The sequence below is a fragment of the Aptenodytes patagonicus genome, chromosome 3 (assembly GCF_965638725.1).
Source record: "Aptenodytes patagonicus chromosome 3, bAptPat1.pri.cur, whole genome shotgun sequence".
Taxonomy (NCBI): Eukaryota; Metazoa; Chordata; class Aves; order Sphenisciformes; family Spheniscidae; genus Aptenodytes; species Aptenodytes patagonicus.
Genome location: NC_134951.1, coordinates 72495660 through 72505534, shown reverse-complemented (window position 1 = coordinate 72505534; position 9875 = coordinate 72495660). Strand labels below are relative to the sequence as shown.

Genomic DNA, 9875 nt, shown 5'->3' with positions numbered 1-9875 from the left:
CTCACAAAGTCCCGCTTAGTTCAAGTTTTTGACAGTAGTGATTCCTGTGAGGGTTTTTGCAGCCTTGGACAGCAGCAGGAGGAAAGATGTTGCTTTTGTGCAGAGAACCCCTGTCTCAAGCAAGGGCACAGGCCTTTGCGTGGGACAGGAGATTCAGCGTTCAAGGCAGCGATGCTGGGGAATGCTCAGCAGTAGGCTGGAGACCAGGACTTCTGTCTCAGAGGACAGGCTCCTATCTACCCTCTCTCCTGCTTATTTGCATATAACCATGGAATAAAATGTTCAGATCTGTGTATTCATCATTTGGCCAAAATAAAGAAAGAGAAAAGCTCTCCCCAAACCCACATTTTTTGCTTAATAGAAGCTGTAAGACCACTGAAAACCAGGCCTTTTATTAAAGTGCATAAGTGCAATCTTATCTGTGTACCTTAAGGCAAGCATGACTGTAAATTGTCTTTCATATTCAGAATTACTGTACCAGAGGAACGGTCTCTAGACAAGAATCAAGACAGTCCAGTAGTTTAATAGCTGAATAATACAGATCAGCCTTCAGGACCCAACCTTGAGCCTGACATCAGTCTTCTGTGCATGAGCTTCAAAGGAAACCATATTTAGTCCTCTAGGACAGTAAAAAGATTGTTTGAAGTTAGTAAAGCACATGTGTAAGTATTGGCAGGCTCAAGGCTTTTATCCTCAATGAATACAAATGTCTTACCATGTTAGAAGTCATTATTGTTTAGAAATAATAGTTGCAAGTATTTGAAGCAGATAGCCTTTGAAATATGCTGGTTTGAGTGGTTCATTATACTATACAACTTTTGTTTGTTTCAATGTATTCTGAAAGGATATTAATATATCTTTTAAAGAGTTTAAGCCTTTTCATCCTTTCTTGCTTTTGAAAGGAGAAAAAGTGTGTTTCCATGTCAACTAACACATTTGTTCACATATATTAAGACCATTGTGTAAATGAGATTTTTTTTCACTGTAAGACACTATTTGTTGAAGGTCAAGAAGACTCCTGTTAAATAGACTTAACTGGTTAGAGTTTTAAAATGCAAATCATCAGTCCACTCTCGTTTGAACATGTTCAGTAACATGTAAGTAGACATTCCTGGAAAATGATTCTTTTTGTGGCTGCAGCTTTAATGAAATGGACACATGATTTTATTCCACAGAAATGCGGAATTTCTCAGACAATTAAGCGATCCCACAGGAGGAGTTGGAGTTGCTGATGCAGAATAGATAACCTGACTGAGGTGAGAAAGCCTCAGCTCAGCTGGTTTCCAGCACTCAGAAGGTTTAGTCCAGCCAGTCCTTGGTAGAGTGCCCTCCACCTTGTAAGTGGTCGCCAAGGTGACTTCACACCTGGTATTTGATTGCCTGAGAAGTGTCAGGAGAAGGGATGAAGGCCTAGGGGTAATCCGCCTCTGCTGCACACAGACTGCACCTTCCCGTCCATCGCCTGCTATGCTGCTTTGACCGTCATGGGTTTGCATTCCTCATTACTTTACTGACTATATGTGTTTCATTTAAGCTTTTGGTCTTCATAGGGCAAGCTGGGTGGAAGCATTGTCACATTTTTCTTTTCCTTTTCTCTCTTCCTGAAGAAATTCAGGTGATTTTCCCTCAAAAAAACTTCACTGAAATTGTTGACCAGTTGAGATTATAAACCTACCATGTCTTTTAGTTATTACTTTTCCGTAGCTGCTGAGCTGCCTTTAAGGCAGTTCTTACAAAATCTCCCATTAATCAGGGAGTACTCAAACATATGAAAAGTTTGCCACTTTTTTACAGTTAACAGTATTTCCTCTTAACCATTTTATTATATCTAAAACCAGGAAGGAAGCAGGAGAGTCCTTATAATGATGATGATATGGTACACGCACTGTATGATGGACTTTCTGTTAAGAGTGGCAGTTCCTGTTTAATCTTTCAATGTAAACTAAGAAGCAAACTTACCTAACTGATTTCTACTACATGCATAACTTGGGGGGAGAGGGGGAAAGTCCAGAACACGTAAACCTGTGTATTTCAATTTACACTTACTAGTGAATAAACTTAAATTATCATAACACAACTTCAATCATTATAATGCCACTCTTTTTATTGTAAGAGCCAAAGTAATTAATCTGTATATTTACGATCCTTGTCTACGATTAGTTTTCTGTCACAGGATGTGGTGAGTCTGTGCTGTTATGACTATATTTTATTTACTAATATTTTCCTACACAGTGCTGAACACTTCCCGCTGAAGAAGTTGAATGGGCAAATCCATGAAGATATCTTTCATTTTCCCTGACAGTGAATGATGTTTCCATATATAAACATAATAATAGAGTCATTACATATGCACTCACATTATCATAGCTGCTGTGTGCTCAGTGTTATTCAAAACAAGGCAGGAAGCCAAATCTTCCTAGTTCCCATTTTGATATAAATTGTATTTGTAATAAAGGGATTTTCATTCAACCTAAATGCAGTTTCATCCTAGTCCAACAAACCTCTCCACTTCTTTTTTTTTTTTATTATTATTATTATTTTTCCTTTATTCTAGGTCACTCAGTCCTGATACAAGTGAAATTCTCCTCTGGTGGTGATAACAGCAGTGCTACTCAATGAACTATAACAAGGGCTCTAAATGCATCTCCTGTAGCATACCACAGTGATTTGCAAAAATGGGAATAAATCAAAGCAGTGAAGAGATGCCATGTTGAGCCAGAAGCTAAATGTTACATCTTGTTGCATGAGGCTAGGGGGAGAACAGATCCTGTTTTTCTGGCAGCACAATATCTTTGTGCTTGTTACCTCCGATCCAACCCCATTAAAACAATCATTCAGAATCTGCAGGAAATTGTCACCTCTTTCTTTCATGCAATGGCAGCTGGTATTGGTGCCTACACACATTTCTCATTTCCTTCAAGATTTTCAACACACATAAAAAAAAGAAGCTTAATTTATATTAAAAAATGTGTCAGCTTACCCTGAGGCTCAGCACGGGCACCAGGGAAAAAAATAAAAGATAAATGCCTCTAGGTGAACTGGCAGAGGCTCTAATTCTCCGCTCACTCTACTGCTACACAGTATGCACTGCATTAATCATTTCACGTAGGCAGGCATTTAAAAAAAACTTCAACAATTTTAAAACAAAGATGCATTGCCCTAAACTTGGTAATAATACAACTGTATCTTGTAGAACAATCTCAGTTCACACATACTGTATCCCCTAGAAGAAGAGGTATAAAATAATATTGGAGTCTTCTGTGACATAATTTTTATTATTCTGTTTCTTTTGTCTATACAGTTATGTCCCCTCTAGTGGGCATTTTTGTGTGCGTGTATAAGTATACATATAGAATGTTGTCATTTGTCTTATTCGAGTGCTGATGTACACAGCTTGTTTTCTACCTCCCATTTTTATTGTGTGGCTGGGTAAATGCATTGTGTGATCCTAGTGAACTCCGTTATGCCTCAATCCAACTCGAATATTGTTTTTCTTTAACTTTCTGTCCTGGGGAATAGGGAAATATTTTTCTCACCTTTCTAGCTTATGTTTATGTTACAACATTTTTTGTTTTGTTTCTCCCTCATTCCGGAATTATCCTGTGTTCCACGTGATTAACAGTGCTAAAGTCACAAACCTAAATACAAGTAATTCTTGAAGGTGGATGACAACATCAGGTCTAGGAAGGTGGCAATGATATACCCAGACGTCAAAGATGAGCAATACAAAGCTGTAAGGGAAGGACTGCTTTACGGGATAGGACCTATAGCCATGGCAGCTCTAGTGCCAGTGAGAGCTACGAGAAGATGAGTAAAGATTCAGGTTGCATGAAGGCCATTGTTTCATTGCTTTGATATACAAGGTGCTGCAAGGCTGTCTGACCTAACCAACTGGAGACAGTCCTCTCTTGGAGAAAGTGTCAGCGGTTGTACAGATGGCATGCATAGCTTTACGTTAGTCCCAGCATGTTAGAAGATGTGACTCCAGGGAACACTCCATGGGCCCTGGATGGGTTGTTTGAAACACAGTTGCTGGACAACAGTGTCTCCAGCAGCTCTGCAGCTGGCCTCAGTTGTATTTCAGGACTCCCAGCAGCTGCCTGAGAAGGTTTGCAAGGGTGAAAAGATGACTTACTGTTTTGTACCTACCTCTCAGTGCTATGTGAGTATAGAAGAGGACAGATAACCAGCCTGAGTAACACAGTCTGTGACCTATGAGGAAAGGCTGGATCACATGACTGGATGCCTCTGAAGTGCCTGTACACTAACACACATGTCATGGGGAGGACACAGGAGGAATTCCATGCTTGGAAGGATCCCATGCAATATAGTCCTAGAGAGAAGAGGGGTGCAGGAGAACTGGATGATTTTCAAGAATCGCCTCCTCCAAGTTCAAAAATGATCCCTCTTGCTGTGGAGTAAGTCAAGCAAAGGTGGTAGGAGGCCTGCATGGATGAACAAATCCCTCCTGACAAAACTCAAACACAAAAGGAGGCATAAAAGAGGTGGAAGAAGGGACAGGTGATGCAGGAGGAATATAGAGACACTGAGTGTGCAGGGATGGGGTTAGGGAAGCCAAAGCCCATTGGGAGTTGAATCTGGTGAGAGAAGTGAAGGTCAAGAAGAAGGGCTGCTATGCATGGATGAATAGCAAAAGGAAGACTAGGAAAATGTTGGTCTGCTGCTGAACGGAGTGGGAGACCTGGTGCCCAAGGCCATGGAGAAGATAGAGGTACTCAATACCTTTTTCACCTCAGTCTTTACAGATAAGTCTGACCTTCAGAGATCCCAGGCTCCTGAGGCAAGTGGAAAAATCTGAAGCAATTCAGACTTACCCTCAGTGAAGGAGGATCAGGTTAGGGAGCTTTTAAACAAGCCCATGGGAACTGATGGGATGCACCCACAAGTGCTGAGGGAGCTGGCCATTCTTCATTATCTTTGAATGGTCATGGCAATGGGAGGAGGTTCCTGAGGACAGGAAGAATGCAAACGTCTCTCCTGTCTTCACAGAATCAGCTCTGAGCAGGGGGTTTGGAGTAGGTGATCTCCAGGGGTGCCTTCCCACCTCAGTCACTCTGTCATATATCTGTGATTCTGTATCCTTTAAAGCCCATTCTTCAGTGCCCATGAAGCCATGTGACATTTAAAGGACACCTGAAACTTTTTTCCACAGTTTCAGTTGCCTGTCTCAGGAGAACCATTTGCTGAGTGCAAAAATTTCTGGAGTCTCTTTAACATATTAACCCCCAGAACATATTAACTTATGGCATGCACAGCCACCATCGCTGCGGAAATGTTAGGTTTAAATGGTGCATAGTTTGGTAAGACAAAAGGAATTTGTTGGACAGTGTATATATAAACAGTATTGCTATGGCACAAAAGGTGATGTGGATGTGGATGTGTATGCAGTGGGAGGTAATAAGAAGTGCAAAATCAGAACACCAGAAAGGAAAATGCTTTGAATGAGCACGATTTGAACAGCAGGAATACCAGTATTGCCTGCAGTAGTAGTTTGATCATACACAACAGTAAGGTACAGTTCTAAATGTCCATTTTACTCACGCCTTTTTCTTCAAAGGTTAGTGGTTTCTGCTTGTTTTCACACAGATGTAGATGGATTCACAGCATCATTAAGTAAGCAATGGAGAACTAGCCCTTCAGTTCTTTGAAGGAAAGGCTAAGGATGGCATTTCCAAATCTTCAGTTGGCATAGGATGGCATTTTTCTACTGAAGTCAATGCACCTACTTCAATTTACAACTCCTAATATCTGGCCTGAATGCTGGAGAATGAGTAGAGGACAGGAGAAGGTGAGGAAAAAATACACAATGTGGTAATACCTATTATATAGTTAAGAAGTACAGGCTAGAAACTTTCTTTGTTATAGTGAAACTGAACTCCTCTTGGATCAACTGATGAATATGAGTTGCATGTCTTTTGAAGGATCTTAGAGAGAGTCTTGGGTCCACAGAAGAATACTCCAATACTGTTGCTGTAATCGCAATAACAACAAAAACATGAGAGTAGTAGAGTAAATGGATAATCTCTACCTTTTGGCTGCCTCCAGCTTTGAATCTTTTGAAATGGCTCTTTGAGAAATATATTTGAAAAAATTTGTGTTACTGTCACAAAGTATTACAGTATAATTATTTTAATACTTTAGTGTTTATTATGTCTTACTGCATTATTTATTTGGATTGCTATATTAGAGGTCACAAACTATTTTAAATGGTAGTTCTTTGGTTTTGATCTTCATAGCTTTTTTAATCAGAGAAGCAAACACGCTGTTTGGGCTGAAAATTTTCAATGCTTTTTCTCCAGTGAAGTTAATTTTTTTTTTTTAAAAAAATACACAAAATTCTCAGCTAGTTCTGAGTTTTCTTCTCCCCCCTTCTCTCTCCCCCCCCATTTTAACACTTTTCTGCCTATGGCCAATTTTTAAATGGCTGATTTAATAACAAAATTTGTACACAGAATCATAGAATCATAGAATAGTTTGGGTTGGAAGGGACCTCTAAAGGTCATCTAGTCCAACCCCCCCTGCCGTGGGCAGGGACATCTTCAACTAAATCAGGTTGCTCAGAGCCCCGGCCAACCTGACCTTGAAGGTTTCCAGGGATCCATCCACCACCTCTCTGGGCAACCTGGGCCAGTGTTTCACCACCCTCAGCATAAAAAATGTCTTCCTTCTATCTAGTCTAAATCTACCCCCCTTTAGTTTAAAGCCATTCCCCCTTGTCCTGTCGCAACAGGCCCTGCTAAAAAGTTTGCCCCCATCTTTTTTATAAGCCCCCTTTAAGTACTGAGAGGCTGCAATAAGGTCTCCCTGAAGCTGCCTCTTCTCTAGGCCGAACAATCCCAACTCTCTCAGCCTTTCCTCATAGGAGAGGTGTTCCATCCCCCTCATCATTTTCGTGGCCCTCCTCTGGACCTGCTCCAACAGGTCTGTGTCTGTCTTATGCTGAGGGCTCCAGAGCTGGACGCAGTACTCCAGGTGGGGTCTCACCAGAGCAGAGCAGAGGGGCAGAATCACCTCCCTCGACCTGCTGGCCACGCTTCTTTTGATGCAGCCCAGGATACGATTGGCCTTCTGGGCTGCGAGCGCACATTGCTGGCTCATGTCCGGCTTTTCATCCACCAGCACCCCCAAGTCCTTCTCAGCAGGGCTGCTCTCAATCCCTTCATCCCCCAGCCTGTATTGATACCAGGGGTTGCCCCGACCCAGGTGCAGGACCTTGCACTTGGCCTTGTTGAACCTCATGAGGTTCACACGGGCCCACTTCTCCAGCTTGTCCAGGTCCCTCTGGATGGCATCCCGTCCCTCTGGCATGTCAACCACACCGCTCAGCTTGGTGTCATCTGCAAACTTGCTGAGGGTGCACTCGATCCCACTGTCTCTGTCATTGATGAAGATATTAAACAGTACCGGTCCCAATACGGACCCCTGCGGGATGCCACTCGTCACCAGTCTCCATCTGGACATTGAGCCGTTGACCACTACCCTCTGGATGCCACCATCTAACCAATTCCTCACCCACCGGACAGTCCACCCATCACATCCATACCCCTCCAGTTTAGAGAGAAGGATGTTGTGGGGGACCGTGTCAAAGGCCTTACAGAGGTCCAGATAGACGACATCTGTAGCCCTTCCCATGTCCACTGGTGTAGTCACTCCATCACTGATGTAGTCACTCCATCAATAGGTAGTTCTTATAAAATAAGAACATGACCAGTGTAACAAAGAATTGTGTTCATAAGCGCACAAGTCTGTTACAGGGAGCTGGAAACCTGGTTACTTGCTGCAAAGTGCCTAAAAGTGTTTGCTTCTAAGTACACAGCACATATTGCTTTAAAACATATATATGTACACACAGATACACACACATGCTGTGCTCCTGGGAAAGCTCAATCTACGTAAATGCAGTGCAAGTGACAAGTGACAGCATGAGTTTCAAAAAGTTTGCTCCTGTAAATGATATGATTTTGGTGCCCAAGCCATAGTCCCCAGAAGTAGTGCCCATATTGCTCTGGTGCTCGACTGCACTACGTTTAACCTGGAGTGGTATATTCCTGCTAATCTGCTAAAAGACACTGTTGCAGCCAAGGGAAAGTCTGTGGACCTAAGTGCAGGGACCCAAAATTTAGTCAGTTCATAAAAGCTGGTTGTTCCATCACACAATGGAAACCCTTGAGTTTCTTTGCCTCTTGAACCTTCTGTAACTCGGAGCGAGAAAAGTTAGGATATTTTTTTCTCATAAGGAATGCTTATTTCATGCAAGGTTTTCTTTAAAAGGTTCAACATTGATCATAAACATGGGCATCTAGGTTCAGAAGCAAATACAGATTTTTCTGTCACTTTAGCACTGGCTTTCTAAGGAAATACCACAAGATCAGTATAGAAAGTTAATGCCCATCTCCTTCCCTGAGCATCAGAAAACCAGATTTTTCTCAGTTGTACTTAACAAAAGTAACAAAAAATAATGTTCCAACTATAACAGCTCTGTTTATGCAGTAGAATCCCTATAAAAGGTCTTTCAATAATCATATTTTCTACTCTTGGCCTTTTTCTATTTTTAATCTTTCGTATTTCCTGATTGTATTTATTTTGACCTCCATCAAGTGGTTTCTTTATTACTGTTATTTTTGCAATTTTATGGTATTCTTGTAGCTTACTGTATTCTCTCTTTGATCTCCTCCCTTTCAGCTTTTTCTTGGGTCTTTTTCATCTTTAAAAAAAGTTTTCTTCTTTTTGTATCTCTGTCTCCAAGTGCAAGCCTTTATTTTTGCATTAGCAGGTAAATGTTTGGAAATCATAGAGAGTCACAAAGATTCTGGAATTTTCTACTGCTGAACACAAAATATTTCAAATTCTTGCTTCAAAGGCTTTCAGGAACAAAGCAGCTTTTCTCAGACCACTAGCAAATCTACCAAGTTCAAATGAACTGTCTTTGCCAGCAGAGATGAACTAATAACAGAACAGCATAGTCTTGCAAGAGTAGCCAAATATGTTAGGGGAACAAACATATCCTTGACATCATAAGAAAAAAATCACAGTTTATCTCTTTAATAACCATCTTCAAGGGAAATTAATGCTACTTTGTCCTTTGTGCAGAACAGTAATTGGATTGTGTGTTTCAATTATATCTGGACAAAGGCCAGGATATTGAAATACTTCTAAATATTAGATTTTCTTGTCCAAAAATTAGATTGTATTGGCATTCTTTTTCCGAGATTTCTTCATTAAAAGCTTCATTAAGCATAAATCTTCTTTCCACACAGCAAAAAAACTGAATTATTTTAAAAGGGTCATTTAGAAAGGTTTGCCCTCCCCTTCTCCCACTGTTTATGCTGGGAGAAGAGTTACCTAACAAGGTTAGAAGCCAACCTGCCTTACCTAGGATGGTTTTCAGCTAGTTGCTTGAACTCATTGTCCCAGTTTGGCCTTCCATAGCAGGTCTTCTGTCTCAAACCAGTAATTACATCCGTCTTGTCATCATAATGTAGGGCTATGTGAGTAGCCTAAAGGCAAATTTACAAGATAATAATTTTAGAGTCAACAATGTATACTCCAAGTAAGAGGAGAAAGCAATAATGTTGTTTCGCGGTGAAAGACAGAAGCATTAATGAGGGAAAGGAAACTGTGTAATTATCAAATGGAAGGAGGAGAGGAGAGGAGAGGAGAGGAGAGGAGAGGAGAGGAGAGGAGAGGAGAGGAGAGGAGAGGAGAGGAGAGGAGAGGAGAGGAGAGGAGAGGAGAGGAGAGGAGAGGAGAGGAGAGGAGAGGAGAGGAGAGGAGAGGAGAGGAGAGGAGAGGAGTAGTCAAGAGTTCACAAAATGACTAGAAGTGTAAAAAGCACTTCCAAAAGTGCCTGAGAC

The 9875-nt window shown here is 41.4% G+C and overlaps 1 protein-coding gene across 1 annotated transcript in view; it reads right to left on the bottom strand.

Moving 5' to 3' along the window:
- Positions 1 to 5864: 5864 nt before the first annotated feature.
- The window catches only part of NOX3 (NADPH oxidase 3), a 43987-nt gene continuing 39976 nt past the window's right edge, over positions 5865 to 9875 (bottom strand). The window contains exons 12-13 of the mRNA XM_076335518.1: positions 9394 to 9518; positions 5865 to 5991 (exon numbers count right to left, since the gene is read on the bottom strand). Coding sequence (XP_076191633.1) covers positions 5865 to 5991; positions 9394 to 9518 — 252 coding nt within the window. The remainder of the gene's footprint in view (positions 5992 to 9393; positions 9519 to 9875) is intronic.